The sequence below is a fragment of the Macrobrachium nipponense genome, chromosome 47 (assembly GCF_015104395.2).
Source record: "Macrobrachium nipponense isolate FS-2020 chromosome 47, ASM1510439v2, whole genome shotgun sequence".
NCBI lineage: Eukaryota > Metazoa > Arthropoda > Malacostraca > Decapoda > Palaemonidae > Macrobrachium > Macrobrachium nipponense.
The window spans coordinates 34,774,063-34,799,238 of NC_087222.1; the positions used below are offsets into that span (position 1 = coordinate 34,774,063).

General features: G+C 43.7%; 1 protein-coding gene across 3 annotated transcripts in view; it reads left to right on the forward strand.

Annotated features, from left to right (window-relative positions):
* Positions 1 to 25,176, forward strand: part of LOC135204881 (uncharacterized) — a 73,965-nt gene that overhangs the window by 40,197 nt on the left and 8,592 nt on the right. For all 3 annotated transcript variants that reach the window (XM_064235112.1, XM_064235113.1, XM_064235114.1), the window contains 5 exons: positions 18,583 to 18,774; positions 19,151 to 21,493; positions 22,056 to 24,209; positions 24,367 to 24,533; positions 24,661 to 24,887. In XM_064235112.1, coding sequence (XP_064091182.1) covers positions 18,583 to 18,774; positions 19,151 to 21,493; positions 22,056 to 24,209; positions 24,367 to 24,533; positions 24,661 to 24,887 — 5,083 coding nt within the window. The remainder of the gene's footprint in view (positions 1 to 18,582; positions 18,775 to 19,150; positions 21,494 to 22,055; positions 24,210 to 24,366; positions 24,534 to 24,660; positions 24,888 to 25,176) is intronic.

Sequence of the window (25,176 nt, forward strand, 5' to 3'; positions counted from 1 at the left end):
ACCCGCGCGCCAAACCAGACTTTTCTCTCTCTCTATCTGACGCTTCTTCTTTTTTTATCATTTTATTCTCCCTCCCTATACCCACATTCCTTCTCCCACTCCCTCCCTACCGGTACCCCTTCCCCCTTCTCTCTCTCTCTCTCCTAACCTGCATTGGTCTCGAAGCTACATAGAGCCACCAGGTTTATATTATACCCCCACTCCCTCTCACCTTGTCCCTGCCCCTGCCCCCCCATCTCCCTCTCCCTACCCCCTTCTCCCTGCTGTCCCATGCAACTGCATTATCGTTGTACCTTCTAGCGCTGTTGTAGTTGCTGTATGTAGTTGTATTGCGGTCTCGCGCGCTTGCAAACCCCGTTTTATATATATATATATATATGTATATATACACGCATCTCCACTCGTAGGCAAGCGATCGCATTCCATAGTACGAGCTGTATAGATATTCTCCGGACGTAATCCCAGAGGGTTTGGGGGATTAATACGCGAATAAATCAGCTTGTGATTAGGGATTAGTCGTGCGGATCACTGTCGAGAGAGAGAGAGAGAGAGGAGAGAGAGAGAGAGAGAGAGAGAGGAAGAAGTTTTAAGTCAACCACATTGGGTAATAAGGCCGACTCAAACACGTGTTTAGCGGCTATACTCGCTGCCTGCTGCTGCTGCTGGTCCTGCTGCTCTGCGAGAGAGAGTGTGAGTGTGAGAGACGGGGAGAGAGAGAGAGTGTGTGTGTGAGTGAGTGCTGCTGCTGCTGGTGTCTCACATGTGTGTGTAGTTCAGTGCATCACATGTTGTTGACGCGGTAGCAGCACGTGTGCTTATAGTCTAGTAGTAGTAGTCTGAGTTCTGTGTGGCGTCGACCTTAATGGGATTCGTCGTCGCTGCTAATAAGTCTACCGTTTGGTAGACGGAAGTATGTCTACTGGACAAACCAAAGATTTAAAAAGACATATTAATATATAATAGTGTTGGTTTTTTAAATAAAAAAAAACATAAGTAATAATAGTGTTGGTTTAATTTTAAGTGTAAGCGAAACACCTGCCTGTCTGTACCTGTGTGTCTCACCATAAAAAATAAGTGCCGTGAAGTGTCTTAAAAGTAAAAAAAAGTGTTCGTCCGGAGGTGGAAAAGTGTAGCAGACTTTTCACTTTACTAACGAGTGTGGGTTTTCAAACGTTGCCAAGCGCGCGAAGGAAACTGTGTGTGTTACGTAAGGAAGGACTGACGATTCGCTACCTGATAACTCACTCTCTCTCCTTTCGATAATCACTCTCTGCCTTCGCCCTCGTTTGTGAGCAGAGGATATAAACAAACGACCGTTATGCTGCCAGGAAGTTTTCCCCTCTGAGGAAACGTATCGAACGATGTCTGTTTGCAATCGTGTCCTTCGCAGTACTAGTACTACTGCAACAGCAGCAGCAGGAGCAGCCAGCAGCAGCAGCAGGTCGTCTTGTCCTTTGCGCGCCAGACTGTCTGCCTGTTGTTGTTCTTGTTGTTATCGTCTGTCCTGCCTCCCTTGCTAAGTAGGATGAGGTTTAGGGGGCATGTGCCCAAATTCATACCCCCTGCCAAAGTAGCAGACGTCGATTCTCCTACTACAGACGATTACGGTAGGTTTTTTTCCAGGTTTTTATTTTGGCGATAGGTTCTTTTAAAGTGTTAATTTTGGCTCTCTCTCTCTCTCTCTCTCTCTCTCTCTTCTCTCTCTCTCTCTCTCTCTCTCTCTCTCTCTCTCTCTCTCTCTCTAGTGTTTCTAATGTAATTTGTGTATAACACAAGTGTGCATTTTTTCTCAGTTTTTTCCCCAGTAGGTTTTTATTTTGGCGATAGTCTCTCTCTCTCTCTCTCTCTCTCTCTCTCTCTCTCTCTCTCTCTCTCTCTCTCTCTCTCTCTCGTTTTTCTGGTGTAATTTGTGTATAACACAAGTGTTTACCTGTGCGCTGGGTCGTCGATCTCTCATATAGGTTTGACGAGCCAGTTTTGAGTAGTTGCAATAGAGTTACTATAATATTATGACGTTACTAATTAGTTTTACCTATAAGAAACGACGCCAGATATCCTCTCAATTCATTCATTCATTATCTATAAAAAAATCATTATCTACGTTATAATGTAGTTGGTTGCCAGATGCACCGAAATATTTGAATTAAATGTTTTTAATTTTTATATATATATATATATATATATATATATATATATATATATATATATGAAGAACGTTAATATTGGTTGTATACTGTATATTGTAATAAAATTTGGAAATGAATAAATTTTTACTTATTCGGTGCTAAATTAGGCCACAGTTATCTTTAATATCAATAATATAATTAAAGTTAGACCAACAAACTTTAAATAGAATTATTGGTCATTTTTTTCAAGACAATTTTGTTTATTATACGTTTTCTTGGAAAACTTCCCATTTTCTATGCAAGATCGAAAACGTCCTCTCTCTCTCTCTCTCTCTCTCTCTCTCTCTCTCTCTCTCTCTCTCTCTCTCTCCTCTCTCTCTCTCTCAGGTTCCACACACCTGCATTCCTATTGTAAGTTTTTTTTTTGGGGGGGGGGGTTTAGGTTGACTGACATGCATATTTGTTAACGGTTTGGGAATGGTGCATATACATTATATATATATATATATATATATATATATATATATATATATATATATATATATACTTGTGTATGTATATATATATGTAGCATATACACATATATTGTATATTTATATAAATATGTATATATTATATAATTCATGCATTCATAGTAAATTACATATATATTATATATTATTTTTATGAATATGTGTGTATATATATATATATATATATGATTCATATACATTTATATATATATATATATATATATATATATAATTCTACAAATGCAATTAACCACTCAACCATTGATAGTTTAATTAATAATATATGTATATAAATTAAATATATATACTTAGTATAATTAACAACTATACATATTAAAACATATTTATACCATTATATATCGTATATTATTTGTATGAATGTGTATGTATATATGATTCATATGTATGTATATATATATATATATATATATATATATATATATTATATATTATATATAAAATTCTGCAAATACAATTAACCACTCAACCATTGATAGTTTAATTAATAATATATATATATATATATATAAATATAATATACTTAGTATAATTAAAACTATATGTATTAAAACATATATATTCTCTCTCTCTCTCTCATCTCTCTCTCTCTCTCATCTCTCTCTCTCTCTCTCTCTCTCCACACGCAGCTCCCTTCTTAACTGGCCTGGTTGTCCTTTCTCAGACCACATTACTGTACCCTTTTCAGTCTTTTTGTTATCTCTTCATTCCCCCTTCCCCTTTCGGAGGATCGCTCTCCTCCTCCTCCTCCTCCCCCCCCCCCCCCCCGTTCCTTTTTCTTCGTCGCCTGTTGCTGCTCTCTTCAAGAGAGAGAGAGAGAGGTGGACAGTGGTCAGTTGCCTCATTGGGTGTCTATGTGCGGTTTTGAATTAAACATTTTAATTTATGGTATATAAATATATATATATATATATAATATATATATATATATACACATATATATATATATATATATATATATATATATACATATATATATATATATATATATATATATATATATATACATACATATATATATATATATTATATATAGAGAGAGAGGAGAGCGAGAGAGAGAGAGGAGAGAGAGCGAGAGGAGAGAGGCTGAAAACCAACGGACAGACTGTATGCACAATACACGTCAAATATTGTAATGTATTATATCTGGTGTGTGTGTGTGTATATATATATATTTTCTTTATATACAATTTATGTCTGTATTCATTCTTGACAAATTATAGACATTCACGTATATATGTATTTATTCATTTACAAATTATAATTTCTTTCATGTATGTAGTATATATATATCTATCTGGGATATAATATATATATCATTATTTATATTTATTTTATATATATATATATTATATATATAATATATATTATATATATATGTGTGTGTGTGTGTGTGTTCATTTACAAGGAAAAATTACTGCTACAAATTCACAAATTTGCTTTTTAAAAAAATCCTTTAAATTGGTATCAGATGAGAAATTGCAAAATGTCACCAAACGGAATTATTGCATGGTGCAGTTAATAATGTGTTTTTATTGGAGGGCTAGACGTGCTGCTGGTTTTGTCTTGAAGATCGCTTGGAGTTCTGCTGCTTGGATGGGTATTTAATATTCGAGAAGGTGTATTGTTCAGAAGAAAGGGTCTTTTGTGTCGTATTGTCTTCAAGAGTGCTTGCATGATCCAGTTAACAAGATGGTGTGGTGCGTTCTTAAGGGGTAGACATGCTGCTAGTTACTGAGCCTTGGATATCACTTGTAGTTCCGACGCTTGGCGGAGTATTTTAAACTACAAATAATTTGTTCTCAAACCTTTCAATAGAAGCCTGTTAAGATTTTTTTTTTCTTATTTGTTCGTTGTCCTGAAGCTTTGGACAAACCTTTAAAAAAAATAAAGTCTTAGGAAATGAAACGTATATTCCTTTGCCAGGTGTTTTCAAAGTTCTCTCAGGGGAAGTAAATGTTTTTTTTTTTTCTACTTCTTTTACCAATTTATTTATCAAACGTTCGGTTGGAGCAATCTGCACTGGAGGACTTCTGCGGGGAAGGTATCATAACGACTGTACAGTCCCCCTAAATTTCTTTCCCAAGGACCCCCTAGGAAGGACAGTTAACTCGTCTTGCTTTCCCATAGAGAGAGAGAGAGAGAGAAAATGTGCAAGGATGTATTAACGCCCTGCATTCAAAAGCATTCGTCTTGCGCGGTCTGTGTCCTGCCATTGAAGTCCCGGAGACGAGGGGTAGCAGGTAAATAGAAAAATGACAAGGAGAGCAAAAAGGATTCTCTCTCTCTCTCTCTCTCTCTCTCTCTCTCTCTCTCTCTCTCTCTCTCTCTCTCTCTCTCTCTCTCTCTCTCTCTCTCTCCAAGAAGCAGAAGCATCCACCTCCTCTCACCTAAATCTCTCGATCTCTCTCTCTCGATGAAGAAAAGGGGACATCCCCTTTTTGTCGCATCCCTGTCGGACCCTTCCCCGAAGCGTCGTGCATGTTTCTTGCGTCGCATGCAACGTACGGTAATAATAATGACGTAAGGGGGTTCACTGGGCCGTCGGGGGTAGGCGGGGACGTCTTGGAGGGGGGGAGGGCGTTATGGAGGGAGTGGGAAGGCCCCAGAGAGATGGAGATAGAGAGAGGGAGAGGGCTGGCCGGCGGTGAAGCTAGCGAGATATATAAAGGGAGGAGATTGCAGGAAGCGACCCCGTGCATGTTTCCCACGGAGGGGGTTAGAAGGATGCACAAAAGCAACGCTTCCCCCCTCCCTCTCTAGCCTTCTCCCTCCCTTCCTCTCCCTCCCTCCCTCCCTCGGGCCGGGTCCTCAAAGGGACGTCGTCTGTTTAGCCGCGGCTTGGACAAGGTGGTGTTTCCAGAGTTCAAGGTTCCGAGGTTCCGCGTCAATTCGACGACGATGATGATGATGGTGGTGGTGTTGGAGGTGAGAATGAGGTGATCGGCGCGTTCTGTCACTGTTGAACACCAAATGACAATGACATGATGAGAATGGTTTTCAAATTCTAATGAAATAGTGATGATGATAATATGAGTGAGGATGCTATTGATACCAGTATCAGATGGAGATTGAGATTGAGGATTGGAAGACTTGACACGGCTCGCTTGATATAAACACGACAGGAAGACGAATAATCCTGACGGAATGGTGACACTATCTTCTTCTTCCAGACGGATAAGAGTGACCTTCCCGAAATCTATACTGGCCCACCCGACTCTACACCCCATGATTTAAAATAGGGGGTTTGGGAATAACCATTCTCCAACATGATCAACCATATGGGATTAGAACCTTCATTAGGAAATTTGCAAGTACGCTATCTCTCTCTCTCTCTCTCTCTCTCTCTCTCTCTCTCTCTCTCTCTCTCTCTCTCTCTCTCTCTCTCTCTCAGGTATAGGTAGTTCGAGTCGATGGTATGGGGGCTAAGAAAGACAGGGTGCATATAGGTGTCAGTGGGTAAACCAGTCAGTCAGACGTTGAACGCTTCGTGGCTACTGTGTATTCCTCTCTCTCTCTCTCTCTCTCTCTCTCTCTCTCTCTCTCTCTCTCTCTCTCTCTCTCAAAACAACAATATAAATAGTATTTTCATATCACATTTGATAAAAGTCCTTTAAGTAGCAATATGTAATACCTGAGAATCTCTCTCTCTCTCTCTCTCTCTCTCTCTCTCTCTCTCTCTCCTCTCTCTCTCTCTCTCCTCTTTCGATGACGAAGTTGCCCCATCCAATACAGTGAAGAAACCACCACGGTGTAATCATCATCACCTTCGACAAACATGAGAGACGAATCATCCCCCCCCCCCCCCCCCCCACCCCCCCCCCCTCCCCCTGTTGGGTCGATCCCGAGGTTTTTAAAAAGTCGACGAGGTTGATAACCACTGGCCTAGAGGGACGTTCTCTCTCTCTCTCTCTCTCTCTCTCTCTCTCTCTCTCTCTCTCTCTCTCTCTCTCTCGTCAAGCAAACTACTTAATTCAAGGAGTTCCACTTTATTTTTTTTTCCTGCAAGTCTGGAATCTTGTCCTGGTCAAGTACCCAGCCCTGACTGTGGGGTTTTAATACCAGCCGATTTTTGTAAAGTCATTTATTTATTTATTTATTTATTCACTCACTCTGGCCCTGCTCCGAGAGAGAGAGAGACAGAGACAGAGATTGTTAGGTAATTACAGATTGCTACTTATAGGACTTTTATCAAATGTGATATGAAAACACTAATAATATTGTTGTTATTGTGTGTGTGAGAGAGAGAGAGAGAGAGAGAGAGAGAGAGAGAGAGAGAGAGAGCCAATATGATTATAATAAGGTATTTACAAGGACAGATTTTATATAGCCCTACCTCACCTGCCTGTCTGCGCCAACTGCTGCTGCACCCTCTCTCTCTCTCTCTCTCTCTCTCTCTCTCTCTCTCTCTCTCTCTCTCTCTCTCTCTCTCTCTCTCTCTCTCTCTCTCTCTCTGACTGACTGACTGACTGTGACTATTTTCTCTCTCTTTCTCTCACTGACTGACTGACTGACTATTTTCAATATCAAAACATTACTCATCCAGTGGTTAACAAAATATATCTGTGTGTGTGGTAGACATTAGAGGTGTCTCACACTGAGGGACCTGGGGCAACCCGAACAAGATGTAAGGTCTCTCTCTCTCTCTCTCTCTCTCTCTCTCTCTCTCTCTCTCTCTCTCTCTCAGCTACACACACATACTTCCCGTCACGTCATGTGTTTAGGTGAGGTCTAAAATCAGCTTTACACAGTTACCTATATACTTAGATTATTACCCGAGTAAATATTTTACTATTCGTCTTTATTATTTTATCTATTTACCTGTAATTCATTAACTCTACTTCCTGTTTACCTGATCAATATCCATAGCGTGATTTTCTTCTTTTGATCTTTTCTTCGAAAGAAGAGAATTGGTTCGTATTTGTGAAAATTATTCTTAAAAAAATGTTCGTTATTTGCAAAAATCATAAAAAATTAATTTTTTATTTTAAAATATCTCCATAAAATTGAATTTGGGAAGAGGTCCTGCTATATATATCTATATAGAAAAAAATCCATTTTGGGGAATATTGATTATTCATTGAAACCTCAGCCATCACACCTATATGACCAGACTATTGACGAAAGGAGAATGATTGTGTAGTTTTTTGTAAGAGTTATTTATCGATTTGACGTCGTATATTTGATTGTATCGTACGTGTTCGTGATACGTACGTGAAGTATAATGATTCAAGAACCCTTTCGCGTCGTAAAACCGACGTCTTTTATCGACATCTTTCCAAATGGATTCAATTTATATTTTTTACATTCGCGAATTGACAGTCTATCGCCGTACGACACTTTCGCCCATATCCTCAAAATCAATTGAGCCCCCGGGGGGTGACAATGTAAACATTGCCACGACGCTGCCGGCCGTACGATATCGATCGCCGTCGCCACCAAAGGCTTGGCCATTCTTCTTTTTTTTTACCCCAAAAATAACGAGATATTCGCGTGTTACGGCGCCGTGCGCGGCGGCGTCAGCAGCTGTCCACTTAACGCCCTTTGTGGGCGTGGGTGGGAGTCGTATGGGACGCGCCATTGCGTGGGTGGGCTCGGTAGATGTCGCGTGCGGGCGCGCAATTGTTGTGGTTTTGCTGGGTGCGTATTTGCCGAGTCGATGTGTGGGGACTGACAGATAATGTGTTTGTTTATTGAAAGAAAGAGAGAGAGAGATTTGGAGAGAGAGTATACATAACATACATAACATACATATATATATATATATATTATATATTATATATATATATATATATATATATATATATATAGAGAGAGAGAGAGAGAGAGAGAGAGAGATCCGACCTGTCAGTCATTCCTTGGGGTCACTGGGAATATCCTAATACGCTCCAGTAATTACTCTCTCTCTCTCTCTCTCTCTCTCTCTCTCTCTCATCTCTCTCTCTCTCTCTCTCTCTCTTTGTATATATAATCTTGATTAAATTTATATACAATCAGATTTCAGTTGTCATATATATTATATAATATATATATATAAAGATGTAATTAATTGACTATAATAATGTTTTATTTTATGGAGATATTTTAAAATAAAAAATTAATTTTTTTTATGATCTTTGCAAATGACGAACATTTTTTCAAGAATAATTTTCACAAATACGAACCAATTCTCTTCTTTCGAAGAAAAGATCAAAAGAAGAAAATCACGCTATGGATATTGATCAGGTAAACAGGAAGTAGAGATAATGAATTACAGGTAAATAGATAAAATAATAAAGACGAATAGTAAAATATTTATAGTAAAATATTTACTCGGGTAATAATCTAAGTATATAGGTAACTGTGTAAAGCTGATTTTAGACCTCACCTAAACACATGACGTGACGGGAAGTATGTGTGTGTAGCTGAGAGAGAGAGAGAGAGAGAGAGAGAGAGAGAGAGAGAGAGAGAGAGAGAGAGAGAGAGAGAGCAGGCAACAAAAGGCCCAGATAGACGCGTGTTAGACACACCTGTCATATTTGTTCTCTTTCTCTTTTACACCTTGGTTAATAGGCTCTCTCTCTCTCTCTCTCTCTCTCTCTCTCTCTCTCACAGTGATGTCATGAACATTTTTTTAAGAAATGAATTTAGATAACTTCTTTGCAGTTAGTTATACAGATGATAGTCTCTCTCTCTCTCTCTCTCTCTCTCTCTCTCTCTCTCTGTAGGGTTAACAGGAATTTCAAAACGGAAATCAAAGTAGATAATAAGTAACTATCAGGCAACTCTGTCTGAACGGAAGGTGGATGGGTTACCAAATGCTTTATTTTTTTTTTTCTGACTTCACAAGACCTGTGACTCAGCCAGAGTGTCTTTGTTTGTAAGCGCTTGTTATATATTGATCAGGGGAGCCTTATGACATATATATTGGTCTGGGTCGCTTGTACGCGTGAAATAACTCGAGAACTGTCCCACGGGTTTACGAGATAAGGCAATATGACTTAAAGCTTAAACAAGTAATCTATTTCACATATACTTATGCATCACAATCTCTCATACCATTCGTACGGGATTAAATAAATACGTCCGAGTTCACTCAAGAACTATCTTGACAGATTCGAGCGATACCCAGGGACAGATTAGAGCGATACCCAGGGCATACGCGCCCCTTCTTCTTCTTCCCCCTCCCCCGCATCCCCTGACTACCCACACTAGCAGCAAGTGTTTGGAAGTGGCCAGCAGATAATCCTTTAAGGAGTGACGCACTCCTTGTTTACGTTTATTGAGTCAATCTCGACGTCGAATCTTTTGTTTTCAGAGACATTTCGTCTGACTATAATTCTCGTGTCCCTTGTTTTGTTATTTGTCTGTTGTTGTTTTTGTAGGGTAGGGGGTGGGTTGTGTAAATCATCCGTTCGTTCGCTCGTCCGTCAATGACGCAGTAGAACGTCGACAAGACGCGCGTAAGTACGCAAATAGACGACGCGCCCAGGAGAGAGCCATAGATAGGACCAGCTAGTGACGCAGCGCAGCTGCTCTGCTGCTGCTGCTGTGGTGAGGAGGAGGGTTTCACCAACAGCCCTGCTGCTGCTGCCTCCTCCTGTCTGACCTTGGAAGCGGCGCTGGTTTGTCTCATAAAAGAGGCAAATCACTCGCTTGTCTTTATTGTTTGTGCGTCGATTGAACCCCCCCCCCCCTTTTTTTTTTTCTTTTAAGACAATTTGCGCCAAAATTGCGTCTTCCTCCCTCCCTCCCTCCCTCGACGCCTTCGAGTGTGACGCATTTGTGACGTCTCTGTCTCTCTATACTCACAAAGTCGGCCCTATCATCCTAGGATGATCAGATGTGTGACCCTCTTCATTGCAACTGCCCCCGGGGGCCAGATGCCAACGGATTAGCACTTCCTGTGTCACCCGGGGCATGACCTGACCTCTGAAGGGGTGAGGGAGCACCAGGGGTAGGGGGTAGTCCCTTCAGGGGGGCTAGAATTTGGGGTGTTAGTTCCCTCTGCCCCCCCCCCCCCAATAGCTGTGTTTATTAAGGGTTGTGGGTGGTGACTGTTTATTGATCGGTTGTCTGTCTGTCTGTCTGTCTCTCTCCTGGGCCCCCTCCCCCTTTTTATTGTACCGCTTTACTCTCTCTCTCTCTCTCCTCTCTCTCTCTCTCTCTCTCTCTCTCTCTCTCTCTCTGTACACCAAAACATTACACATCTCTGCCGTTCCATTGATCTGTTTTGATATTTTTGGGGTCATTTTTCAAGAGGTGCTGCTGGTGTTGGTGCTAATGGCTACCCCGCAGCCCCCTCTCTCTCTCTCTCTCTCTCTCTCTCTCTCTCTCTCTCTCTCTCTCTCTCTCTCTCTCTCTCTCTCTCTCTCTCTCTCCACAAAATCATTAGAACACTGTGAATGAATTTTTTCCAAACTTGCTCCTAGAGATAAGTGAGCGCACACGATGTCGCCTCGTAGGATGGGACTTAATGACAAGTCTTTGAGACATCCTAATCCTTGTAACTCTCTCTCTCTCTCTCTCTCTCTCTCTCTCTCTCTCTCTCTCTCTCTCTCTCTCTCTTTTACTGCTAATGACGCTAAACTAACCAGGCTAAAAAATGCACGCGTCTTGAAGGGGCCAGTTGCTTGCCCGCTGTCCCTTTTGGGGTATGGAAGCCCCTTTGGGAGGGGCACGGGGGGTTGTGGGTATTGCTGCAATGCCCCAAGAAGCAAGGGAGATAAAGGGGGCGGAGGCTTGGGGGGGGGGGATGGGATGCAGTCATTGGGGCATATATTATATATTTATTTGGGCATGATCTGTTGGAGAGTGGCCCCTCTCTTTTTTTTTTTTTTCCCTTCGCTGGGTTTTGACCGATTTTGGAGGAGGGTGTTTTTAAAGCCCCTTCTCCCCTCCCCCCCCCCCCTCAGCCAGGGGAGGTTGGGGAATGCAGGAGGAAGATTGCATTCCCCTATTCCCTGGGTGCTGTGGGTACTTGCTTAAAGAGAGAGAGAGAGAGAGAGGTGGAGAGAGATGCATTCTAAATACCTACTACTACTAGGTGACCATCTTCTATCTGTCCTGGTATCCTAAGACGGGGGGTTGGGGGGGGGGGGGGGGGGGGGGGCGCTCCTGCCCAAGCAGTAGCAGCAGCATTCTCTCTCTCTCTCTCTCTCTCTCTCTGGGTACGTAAGTGTCCGTTAGAAGTAGAGGTGCTTCTTCGGATGGGGGATGGTTTGTACTGCCCATTTCAGTGGGTACAGTTGATTCCCGTTACAGGCTCAAGAAAGAAAGAAAAAAAAAAAAGACAGTGTGGGAATACCCTGGGTACAAAATTGTCGGTTACAGAGAGAGAGAGCTGCTGAATAAATTACTGAATTACGTCTCCCCATAGGACGAGTCGTTGCATGATTGCGTTCATCTTACGTTATTTTTTTTTAGAGGAGAGAGATTGAGAGAGGCGCTACTCATTAGAATTGATTTTCTTTGTTTGTTTGTGTTTCTTGTTGTTGGTTTTGTAAGTTGTCCAATCGAATAATAATAATAATAATAATAATGATAATAATGTATTTTGGTAGAAGACCCTCTTAAAGGCAAATGCTGTTAAACAGGATGTCAGAATTAAGTGAGTTGATTTTATAACTATCTAAAATCAACTCGCTTAATTCTGACATCCTTTTTTACAGAATAATAATAATAATAATGATAATGAAAGGACAAATGAATGATGAAGTCGCATGAAGTGTTGACTATAATAGTGATAATAATAATAATAATAATAATAATAATAATAATAATATTAATATTAATGATGATAATAATAATAAAGATAAACAATATTTTTAGAACCATAGCAATGAACTTCATATCCTTGCCAAGCCAGGAGCGCTCGCACGAGTGAGAGAGAGAGAGAGAGAGAGAGAGAGAGAGAGAGAGGGTATAGAAGGGGTTGGGGGGCGGGGGGAGAGTCTGGGGGTATTGGTAGAAGAGGGGCATTAGCAAGTGTCTGCTAAATACCCCCGAGTTGAACCAGTATCTGTTTTGCCCGCATGGGGCAAGCAGGCCCCTTGAATTGTGTTTGCAATTGCGTGCGTTTGTTTTTTTGGTTTTGCTTGTTGTTTGTTGTTGACGAACATAAACGTTGACTGTTGGAGGTCAGTGAGATCTCTCTCTCTCTCTCTCTCTCTCTCTCTCTCTCTCTCTCTCTCGTTCGTTCGTGTTGTGTGTTGACAAGTGTTGCAAAGAAAGATTTGTGCTGTTTGAAGACGAAGTGTTTCTTTCTGTTCGCCAAGACAGACACTGGATTCAGATTCGGTTTGAAGGCGAAAAGTGTTTACGTCCGTTTTCCTTGTCGCCGAGACAGACCATTAGCAGACTTTCCTTCGAACAAGGAAACAGAATGTGTGTTTGTGTCGTTTCTCGTCGCAGAGACAGACTGTGTTTGTTCTTACACAAAGCAAAAAAACTGAACTTGTGATTATCGTCCTTAATCGGCTCTTGTGTTTATACAAAGTTCTCGCGTGGCGAGTGAAGCTCTTCTCAGTCTCCTGTGACGCCCTGTCCTTGTTTTCCGTGTGCGTGTCCTTGTTTTGTACTTGTTCAATCTTTGTCCAAGAACAAAACAAATGAAGAACAAGGAAATGACCTAAGTCCCCCTCCCTCTTCACCAGTGTCCTTGTTTCTGAAGTGTCCTTGGGCTCCTCGCCTCATGTCTCCCAGTTTATTTGTTTGTTTTGTCCTGTTTCAGAGGCCTGCCTGCTTCTCTCTCTCTCTCTGGCACCACCGGAATGCCAAAAGGTGTTTGAACTTCAATTCTGGATCAAAGTGTTCTTAAAAAGTGGCGATTTTGATGTGCTATATTTTTTTTTTATATAACTTGAAAAGTTATAAAGTGTTTAATTGACAGGTTATAAAGCATCTTAATTAAAGTGTTTTTTTTTTTTATTTAAAAGTCTAAACGAAGACCCGATGAATAGTACAGCTTGTAAAACAGTGTGAAAGTGATCATCAACGTAACTATAGAACCCTGAAAAAAGTGCTTATATAAAAAAAACCATAGGACAAAAAACACACACACACAAACACAGAAAAAAAAAATCATTCCAGGGTCGACTCGAGTTGGGGCATGCAGAGTTATGCCAATTGTTTTTTGCAAGATACCCCAAGGAAGAGATTATAGAGGAGACTATGTTCTTGACCCTACTCGGTACTTTGCAAGATTTATTGCTGGTATGTGTTTTATCATTGGGTATGTAGGCATATATATAACCCCTTGGCAGAATTGGGTATATTTCATGAATTTTTATTGTTTTTTATTATATATTTTTAGTGGGAGAGAGAGAATTTATTGCTGGTATGTACCAGACTCGAACTGGGGAAGATTTATCATTTGTGGGTATGTAGGTATATGTACCTTTGGCATAATTGGGTATATTTTTGAACCTCTTATTTTTTAGTTGTTATTTTAGAGAGAGAGATCATGTTGAATATGGTCCTGAGTTTGTATCCTGTGCGTGTTTGTGAGTGAGTGAGGGAGAGTGTGGGTATATACCCAGGGCATGTATGCAATGCCGTTAGCCTTTTAAGCTTACTCTATTTAACCATTCCCTCTCCCTCTCTCTCTCTCTCCCTCCTTCCTTCCTCTACCCTTTTGTGGGTCCCACCCTGTACGTGCAATTGCTTTCTCCCTCTCCCTTTCTTTCTATGCTTTCTTTACTGGGGACTCTCTCTCTCTCTCTCTCTCTCTCTCTCTCTCTCTCTCTCTCTCTCTCTCTCTCTCTCTCTCTCTCTTTTCCTTTCCTATTTGTCATGCTAATGAGGTCTTAGTCCGCTTTGAGACGCAGCAGTTGCCCAGAAAGGGGAACCACTTCCTTCTGTCTCCTTCTTGGTTTTGCTTGAGGCGCCCCTATTTGGGGGGTGGGGGGGCTACTAGAGGTATGTATGGTGCCCCAGCCCCACAGGTCCAGTTGGCGTTGCAACGCCCTGGGTCAGTTCGGGTAGCTGCAGTGGCTTAGAATTCCGGAAAAAGTGACCGAATTTGACACAGTGTCCCACTCTGCCTTGGCTGAATTTACTTCTATACCAGTGCTTGCTTAATGGGCAGGCAATTGGCCCTAGGGGTACTAGAGGTTTGTATGGTACCCAGCCCACAATTCCAGCTGGCGTTGCAATGCCCTGGGTCAGTTTGGGTAGCTACAGACGCTTAGAATTCTGGAAAAAGTGACCGAATTTAACATCATAATCCCACTTTGCTGGTTGAATTCACGTATATACCAGTGCTTGCCAATGGGCAGCCAATTGGTCCTTCCCCCCCCCCCCCCCCCCTCCCCCCCCCCCCCCATGGATGTACACCAAGTAAAGGAAGGTTTTTGTGACTTCTTCCCCCATCCCCCCTCCCCCTCCTTGAGAAGGCAGAGCTGGAAGGAAGGGTAGCTACTATAACTGATTCACTTAAGGTAGATTCTCGGATGAGCCTTATTCTTACGAGACGTTTGTTTGGTGGCTGCTGATTGGCTGGTACCGGGAGGTAGGCAGCTCCCAGCCAATCAGCGGCCGCCAAACTAACGTCTCGTAGGCATAGGGCTCAACCAAGAATCTACCTTAAGTGAACCAGTTATAGTTCTTTGTAGAAAATATTGCCTGGTCTGTTCCACACATACTATAAGAGCATCGGAACATGACAGCGTCCGCCAACAACAACAACAACAACCCGATTTCGAGCGGTTGTGACTATTTCATTAACGCAGGTGAAGTTGTCACAACTACTTTAGTGGTCTTGATGCCGTAACGGGCCGTAATTAGTCGAAAAATGATGAAAATTGTCGTGATAATAATAATCGGAACAATTGTTGTGGCTGGGAGTTTGCGGCAACTTTACCGAGACGCTTGTTGCCGTTTGCGCGCGCAGACGGAATGTTTTCATTATTATTAGTTTATAAAAAAATTAACGTTATACATTGAGATGCTAAAATAACATTTGTTATTATTATTATTATTATTATCATCATCTTACTCAGAGCGTATATATATTCCAGCATTGCAAAGTAGACATCTCTCAGATACGTAAAGTGATTTTCTCTCTCTCTCTCTCTCTCTCTCTCTCTCTCTCTCTCTCTCTCTCTCTCTCTCTCTCTCTCAGTTCAAAATAGTATACGATATATATATATATATATATATATATATATATATATATATATATATATATATATATGTGTGTGTGTGTGTGTGTGTGTGTGTGTATGTATGTATGTGTGTTTGTGTACATGTATAACTGAATCACGAAAGTTTGGAACGACGTGATAAATCCATAAATAAAGGTATAAGCCACGAAGGAAAAAATAAACGACGGAGTGTCTACAAGATCTTTCGACTCAACGTCCGTTACTCAGTAAAGGATGTTGAGTCGAAAGATCTTTCAGAAACTCTGTTTCTTTATTTATATATACATATACACACACACATATGTTTGTAAACAAGTCTCTCTCTCTCTCTCTCTCTCTCTCTCTCTCTCTCTCTCTCCTCTCTCTCTCTCTCTCAATAGCCTTGGCATTGCCCTGAGCTGTCGTCTCCAGGCTCCAGACAGCAGGGCTGTGTTTGCCGTGTAGATCTGCTTGTCTTGTCTAGACAGATCATTCCTTTAGCCAGAGAGAGAGAGAGAGAGAGAGAGAGAGAGAGAGAGAGAGAGAGAGAGAGAGAGAGAGAGAGAGAATAACTTCAGGCACCAAAGGGAGAGTTAGGGACTTATTTTAACATTTGGAAAAAATGATATTTTAACATTTGGAAAAATGATATTTTAACATTTGGAAAAAATATTTTAACATTTGGAAAAAATGATAATTTAAACCTTGGGCCATATAGACATTGAAGTGAGAGAGAGAGAGAGAGAGAGAGAGAGAGAGAGAGAGAGAGAGAGAGAGAGAGAGAGAGAGAGAGAATATCTTCAGGCACCAAAGGGAGAGTTAGGGACTTATTTTAACATTTGGAAAAAATGATAATTTAAACCTTAGGCCATATAGACATTGAAGTGAGAGAGAGAGAGAGAGAGAGAGAGATTTTCAGGGCACCAAAGGGAGAGATAGAGACATATTTTAACACTAGGAAAAAAAGATAATTTAAACCTTAGGGCAACTTAGACACCTTGGAATGAGAGAGAGAAAGAGAGAGAGAGAGAGAAATATCTTCAGGCACCAAAGGGAGAGATAGAGACATATTTTAACATTTGGACAAAAATGATAATTTAAACCTTAGGGCAACATAGACACCTTGAAATGAGAGAGAGAGAGAGAGAGAGAGAGAGAGAGAGAGAGAGAGAGAGAGAGAGATTTTCAGGCACCAAAGGGAGAGATAGAGACATATTTTAACATTTGGAAAAAAAAATGATAATTTAAACCTTGGGGCATATAGACACCTTGAAATGAGAGAGAGAGAGAGAGAGAGAGAGAGAGAGAGAGAGAGAGAGAGATTTTCAGGCACCAAAGGGAGAGATAGAGACATATTTTAACTAGGAAAAAAAGATAATTTAAACCTTAGAGCAACATACACCTTGGAATGAGACAGAGACAGAGAGAGAGAGAGAGAGAGAGAGAATATCTTCAGGCACCAAAGAGAGAGATAGAGACATATTTTAACATTAGGAAAAAAATGATAATTTAAACCTTGGGCCATATAGACACCTTGAAATGAGAGAGAGAGAGAGAGAGAGAGAGAGAGAGAAGAGAGAGAGAGAGAGAGAGTCAAAATACACTCTCTACCATTGGGGGGGTGGTTGCAGGAACGTACCCTACCTAGTAAAAAAGTACATATTTAATTGGCCCAATTAAAGTATGTGAATAGTTTGTAGAAGTTATATTTGATAGTTTTTGCATTGCTAATAATATAGTCATCTTGAATTATTTCAGAGGCTAAGATACGCTCTCTATTTCTCCCTTTGATTGTGTCAGACTTATTTTGAACGAAGGTCTCTCTCTCTCTCTCTCTCTCTCTCTCTCTCTCTCTCTCTCTCTCTCTCTCTCTCATTCTGAATGAGAGTGTCTGTGACTACTTCTAGGTCACCATAGTATTATTAGACCAATCTGACCCAAATTCATGAGTTTCAAGAATGTGTGGTGTCACAGTGTTGTTCTCTCTCTCTCTCTCTCTCTCTCTCTCTCTCTCTCTCTCTCTCTCTCTCTCTTTTGTGCCTTTAATCCATGGAGAACTTCTTAAATCGTCTGAATACTCTCTCTCTCTCTCTCTCTCTCTCTCTCTCTCTCTCTCTCTCTCTCTCTCTCTCTCTCTCTTTAAACCCCTAAAACACGAATCTATTTTTAACTTGTTTATGATCTATGTTCCTCTCTTGGCTCAGTTCCTGCTATACGCACGTGGGCATAGCTGGGCTTTTAAATTAGTCCCGCGGAGAGAGAGAGAGAGAGAGAGAGAGAGAGAGAGAGAGAGAGAGAGAGAGAGAGAGAGACTAAATTTACATATTGTAATTCTGAAGTGTTCTTACCACCTTTAGATTCTTGTACTTTCGTTTCATTTATTTCCTGAATCTTTATCTTGCTGGCTACTGTGGGCTGTTTGAGCTAAAACTGTATGCAAGGCCAGTAGGTAGTAGCACCTCATTTTATTGGTGGGGGTTTGGGGGGGGGTTGGTTGTTGTTGCCGTCAATGCACCTCACGATAGGCCCCTAGCTGCAACCCGAAAAACGGTTGTGCTACTTCCATTCATGTCCTCTTCCTTCCAACTGGCTTTCCATCTTCTCCTAACGATCATCTCATAGTGTTCTCCTCCTTTAAGCTGTTCTATTCATCTCAAGTTCCCTTTGAGCACTGAATGACTTCATCAAGACCTCATGGCTCCCAGCACTTAGCTTTGGGACCTAAATTCCCTGAATCTTAAATTCCATTCCATCCTTGTACAGTAATGTCATTGTCACCATCACAACGTATCATTAATTCCGTTTCGATTTCCCCAACCGCAGGGTGGTGGAGCCAAGGGAGAGATGAGAGTTCCCGCAGCGTCTGTTTACCACCGGTCAGTAGGCATCAGCGGAGCCAGCGTAGGGGTGGCGGCGACCCCCACCTCCCACCAGCACATCGACCACGATGAGGAACAGCTTTCCCGGCTCGCTCACCACCTTTCTCAGATCTCCAGCGACCACGACGGCCTTCAGGTGATTAGTTTTTGTCCGTTCTGGGTTTTTAGCAGAACCGACTTGTTTAGCATTGCTTTTAATGCCATTTCAGGCTTCAGAAGTTGCGTAATGTCAGTAGGACCTCAACAGGCATCCTGGGGTCTGGCGTTTCTTGTATGTAGCAAAGTCCGTGAAGTAAAAAGACCCCTTATTAAAGCCTCGAGTAACCTATATATATTTCACTGTCTTTGGTTTAGAACCTATGAGTCTTGGGCCACGGCTAACTTTAGGGAAGTCTGCTAGGTTAGGGTCCTTTAAATTTAAGGTTAGATGTTACTGTAAATAAATGTTTCTAAGTTTTGGTCCTTTAAGGCGAGATGTTACTTTAAACAAAAAACGATCCTTTCCTTTGCAGGTGTTGGACCAGGAGGACCTGGCAGCCCTACTACCTGATGTAAGCAGTGGTAGCGGACACCAGGATGGCTCTTCGGTCTCCCTCGACGGCTTCACGGACGACGTGGTCGTGTCCCGGACCGGATCGGACACGGAGGGGGAGGAGCCGGGCTCCGACGTGGGCGGGGACGAAGAGGAGGAGGAGGAGGAGGAAGAAGAGGAAGAGGAGGAGGAGGAAGAGGAAGAGGAGGAGGAGGAGGAGGAGGAAGAGGAAGATGACCTTCCGGACGTCATCGTCCGGGAAGCCATCAACTCGATGGCCATCGGAGAAGAGGCGGCTCTCAAGTTCAACACCGTCCTCATGGACGACTTGGAGGACGTGGAGAGCCGGAGCAGTAGGTCACACCACCACCATCACCACCACCACTCCTCCCAGACACCTCAGTCCCAAGGCAGAGGGATGGCTCACCACCAACACCAGCAGAGGAATGCCAAGAGCCCCAGGGCGGAATATCGCCAGAGGGAGGAGAAGGAGAGCGGGGACAAGAAGAGGCGCTCCCGTGCCCCTCGGCTGAGCACGGCAGGTGGAAAGGAGAGCGGCGGCAATCTGGAGGACGACCCGGACCCTCCCACCATGCCGGAGTTGGAGAGCTACGTCACCTTGGACTGCAACGTTTCCAACGTCTCACCTGACAGCGGGATCCAGAGTGTTACTGGGTCACCCCTGCATCACATTGGATCCCCGCCGCAGCACAATTCTCCGCTGTACAGCAGCGGGAAGAGAGCAGACGTGTCGGGAACTCATGCCAGGCCGTACTCCCCCCTTGCCCCGCAGGATTCCCCGCCCCCTCCCACCTTACAGCCTGCCGTCACTCCGCCCCACCTGTTGAGTTCGCCCCACTATGACTACGACTCTCCCAACTCCCCCCAGATGCCAGCACTCAAGTGCCAGATCGACCCCCCTCCTCCTCTGCTGCTGGCAGATGCTGCCAAGAGAGACGGCAGCCTGCAGGAGCAGGAGACGACGAAGAAGAGAGGCCGTCCCAAGAAGGATCCGGACAAACCGAGGAGACCCAGAGGAAGGCCGAAAGGTTCCAAGAACAGGAGCCAGAAGCCATCCGCCGAAGAAACCCAGGACCACCTCGACATGAAGAACGAATCCCGCAGATCTTTCGAAAGAACGGACGGCTTCGCCTGCGAAAGGACCGAGCCTGGCGGTGGCGGTAGCGGTAGCAGTAGCAATAGCGACCCGCCCATCTTGACCGGCTGCAATGACGATTCGTGGCGAACGAATGACGACGACAGCGAAGATCTCCCGCCTCCGCCGGAACCCATTCCTCCCTTGAGGCGTGGACCTGGGAGACCTAAGAAAGTTCCCCCGGTGTTAGAGCCCAGCGTTCCCCTCCAAGAAGCCCACGTGAAGAAAGTACAAAATGAGCACAGAGCCGCCGAGTCTCCTTGTGCCGACGACAGTGCCAATCATTCTAGTGCCAAGTCTCAAGATCCGTTAGTTAGTTGTACTCCATCCAATTCTGTAAATAATAATAAAATTAGTAAACCGGCCGCCGACAACGTACTCAAGGAGAAGAGGCCGGTTGGCCGGCCTAGAAAGTACCCCAAGAGAGAGGACGTTGGCTCCGCAAACAACCTGCCTTCCACCGCTGCCAGCAAGAAGTGCTTCAGCGAGCGCATCATGCACAAGATCATCAATGAGAAGGTCCGCAACAGTGAGAAGTCCGATAAATTATCTGTCCGCGTCAAGGATGGCAGTGCGGAGTCAGTGGGGGATCCTTACGCATTCTGCGACCAGGCTGGCTTGGGGATGCAGGGGGAAGGTGGGAGCGAGGAGAGGAAGCGGAAAAAGACCAGGACCAGCGAGGGAATACCCATGGAAGGGAAGAAGAGGAGAGGCAGAAAGAAGGAGCTGCCGGCCATCTTCGAGAAGGTGTACGGTAGTCAGGAGCTGAAGACCAAGATCAAGAGCGAGAACGGCAAGCCGTCGGTCTGCGCCGTGACCTTGCCCATGAAGCAGGTGCACAAAAAGAAAAAGAAGAAGCCGAAACACTTCAAGAGCAAGCACAAAAACATTGTGGACCCAGTCTTCCTCGCTGACTTGGAGGACTTGACGCTGGGTATTCAGCAGTGCTCGATATCCAAGGTCCCCTTCGTCCTGCAGACCAAGCCCGGAGAGGTGCTACTCCCATCAATATTCCGCTTGAGAAAGGTGTCCTTGGCGGCAGCCAAGAAACGTAGAGGCAGTGAAAAGACTAGAACAAGCGACAGAGAATCGGGAACAGAGGGCGAGAGCGGAAAAGAGAAAACATCCGGGAAGAGGAAGAAGAAGATGCAGGAGATTCCTAAACAGGTAAGAAATCAGGAGTTTTTGGGATAACATAGCTGTCTTAAGATGTTCTGTATTATTGATAGCATTACATGAAGGTTTTCCCTTTGTATGAGGTACTATTCATGTTAAGATTCCAAGACCAAATTGTTTGTAAAGTTAAAATCTAAGTCAACTGGTAGATTCCTACATTGTTTATATGAGATTTTAGTCTTATTTCATAAGAGCCCTGCTTCCAGGGAAAAGAACAAACCCTCTCTTGTTAGCATTTTGTGATGGTTTTTTCTTTTTGTAAGATAGTAATCTCATGGCCAAATTGTTTGTTGAAATGTTTAGTAAACTGGCAGTTTGTTTATTTTATGATGATAATAATTGTTATTCAGAAGATGAAACCTATTCACATGGAACAAGCCACAGAGGCCATTGAAATTCAATCTTCCTAAGACTATGAAGCTGTTCAACTGGGAGAAGTAAGAGGAGTTAAAGGGAAATACAGAAAGAAGAGACCTCACGACCTCACTAATTCAAAAGAAAATTAATTGAGTTAAATTGTAGTCTTTTTCATCATTTTATGTCTCATTTGCAGGGGAAAGAGCGGACGGAGGCTAATGAGCAGAGACTGCCACTGAAGAAGCGTCACCGCCACATTTCCACAGCAGTACCTGCAATGCCCGAGCCCCCAAAAGTTGAGAACCTGAAGAACGAGGTTGCCATTGCCAAAATGGCCGAGAAGGAAGTCCGAACCGACAAGCCGGAGAGGGAGAAGACCGAGAAGATTGATCTAAGGGAGGAGAAGTGTCCTCTACCAAAGACACCCCTGAATAGCGAAGAGCCAAAGTCCATAGCCATAGAGAGCAAGATCGCGGAACCTCCTTGCGAGGAAGCCATGCGCAAGAAGAGCGATGAACCGGTGCCTCTCGGCAACAGTGCCGTTGCTAGCGTGGAAACCGTACCCAAGACAGCGACTCCCGTCGTCAAGGAAACGACCGTGAGTGTCGCGGACATCCTGAGCTTTAAGGCCAGTGAGATCGAGAAGGATAACGAGAAGCCTCCTGCCATATTAAATGTACCTGAACCCAGTCTGAAGAAACCGGTGGTGGACCCAGTCCCGAATGTGATAAGAGAGCCGACTGCCCCTGCCGCAAATACCAGTGAATCCGTGGAGCCCTCCTCTGCGAACCGACCTGTTGAGCCATTACTCAACATAAGCTTAGAGCCACCTATGCCAAAAACCGTTGAGACTCCGATCAAGGAGGCTGTAGAACCCTTAGTGTCTAAACCTGTAGATATTACTCTTAGTAAGCATATGGAAAAGAAGGAGCAACCCATACCAGTGACGAATGAGGTGGTGATATCAACCCGGACTGCGACAACTACACCAAAGAAAAGGCACAGGCTGGAGGTCGACTTGGCCAACACACCGACCGCCAATACCAGAGCCACTGCGAACCTGACAAAAGGGAAAACAGACTTGCCGAAAGCCAAAGAGAAAGAATCCCCGGTGAAGACTTCTCCGTCTAAGACCCCCCGTGGGGCCAGAGACCACCCAGGAGTTGTCAAAGAAGCACAACCTGTGCTAACGCCCACGAAGCCGACTAAGCCAGAGGAGGAGTTGCCGACTAACACCGTGCCTGCCGTTGAAACTCCCGTTACAAAGCCTGAGGAGAAAGCAGAGGACATTAAGACTCCAGAAGAAGTGAAGGAAGACAACAACGAAGCAGTTAAAGAAACTGCTGCTGCTGCTACTGTTCTTCCTGTTGTGCAGCCCTCTCCTCCTCCTCCCCAACCTCCTCCTGCTGTTGCTTGCGAAACGAACGACCTCTCCAAACATAATTCTGGGACCCACTCAGACAGCGACATACCCAGTGAACATGAGCCTCTCTACGAGAGCGATCAGAGTGGTTTCATGTCTGACAAGGAAGGTCCCAAAGAAGTTCCAAGGAAGGTTCCCCAGAAGAGAAGGAAGAAGAAGAGGGAGTTGCGTTCGCCCGTCCCAAAGGTGACCGACAAACCGACGCCAGCGGAAGTCCCCGAGGACAACGAGCCACCACCTGAGAAGCGGAAGAAGAGAATGAAGAGGAGGAAAACCAACCGCACTGGGTTCCCGACAGTCAGACGGAAAAAACGGAAACCCAAGGACCCAGAGAATGGGGAACAGAAGGAGAGCGACAGTGAGGAGAAGGTTGACGGTGAAAAGAGAAGCGTCAGCATGGAAGACCTATCCGGTGAACAGAAGCCAAATGATGCTGAGGTGGAGAAAGTCGCTGAAAGCGACATCAAGCCTACCACAGAGACACCTAGTGAATCGGCAGGCAGTAACACCGTGACCGCCTCAGAGAATGTACCTTGTAAAGGAGAGGCGACTGAAGAGGAGAAATCTTTGGAGACAGCGCCACCAAAAGCCGCACCCAGGCCGAGAGGAAGGCCCAAGAAGATCAGCCAGGAGAGAAGTCAGTCGTCCAGAACGTCATCAAAGTCTCCATCTCAGTCTCCCGAGAAAAACACGAAACAGCTACGAGAATCGTTGCGGGACAAGAGGATGGCAAACAGAGCAGCAAACGCATCTGGCGGAGAGAAGAAATGCGAGTCAGAACAGGACGAACAACAGCTGGAGAAGATTTTGGAGAGGGTCGCGACTGGCATTGGAGGAAGGACGAGGAAGAAGCGAGATTTGAGTGAAGAGAGTGCAAAAGCCACTCAGTCAGAAGGGAAGAGAATGAGGAGGCATTTGGAGGATGACGTAAGTACCATCCGTCTGTGGTTGTCAAGAGCCTTATTTATTTTACTGTTGAGCGTAGGTACCCGATGTTACTGTAGTTTGATCACAATTTGTTTATATTGATGCAAATGTACGTCGTTAGACTTCTTATTGATTTCGCACCCATCTCTTTTGTCAGATCGAGGACATGGATGCCATCATTCTCTCGTCGGAGAGTATGCCCAGCAGCGAACCTCCGTCTGGCGACGAGAGCAGCCGCACAGTACCTGGCAAACGGAAAGTCCCCAGATGGAGAAAGAAGTACCTGGTTGCTGGCCTTTTCTCCGATTACTACAAGGAAGAAGAGTGAGTTGGATGGTGTTATTAACAAGGAGTATCTTGTAGAGAATCATTGTAGGCCTGTTGTCAGTTGTCCTGTTAACTCAAACGACGTACCTGTCAGTCGTAATTGATAATTGTCATCTCTCTGCAGACCGAGACGGAAGAACGGGGAGATGCTGCTGCCAAAGAACAAGTTGACATATGACCCCGAAGAGCACATCCATGGCCTCCTGCCTCCGCCGTGCTACTGCCGGAAGTGGTTGAGGGAAAGGCAAATCGATTTTGTCTTGCCTTACGACTTGTGGTGGCTGCACGAGCACAACATGCTGCCAGGGAGGGATATCGTGCCCTCGTGGAATTACAAGAAGATTAAGTCAAGTAAGTGAGAGGTGTTTCTCCTCATGTTAGGCTGCAATGCTGGGACAAAATGTACGATTGCTATACACTACTTCATATTCTTTTAATTTATTTTCTTTTGCAGGAGGTTAAGCGATTACTTAACCCTTTTCCAACCTTTTATATTTACTTAGAAAATATTTTGAAATACAGCATGGCCTAGGTCTATAGTATAAGAATAAGGTTTATGATTGCACTATACACTAATTCATACACTAATTTCTTGTTTTTGGTGAAGATTTAGTCACTAGTACTTAATCCCTGTGAAGCC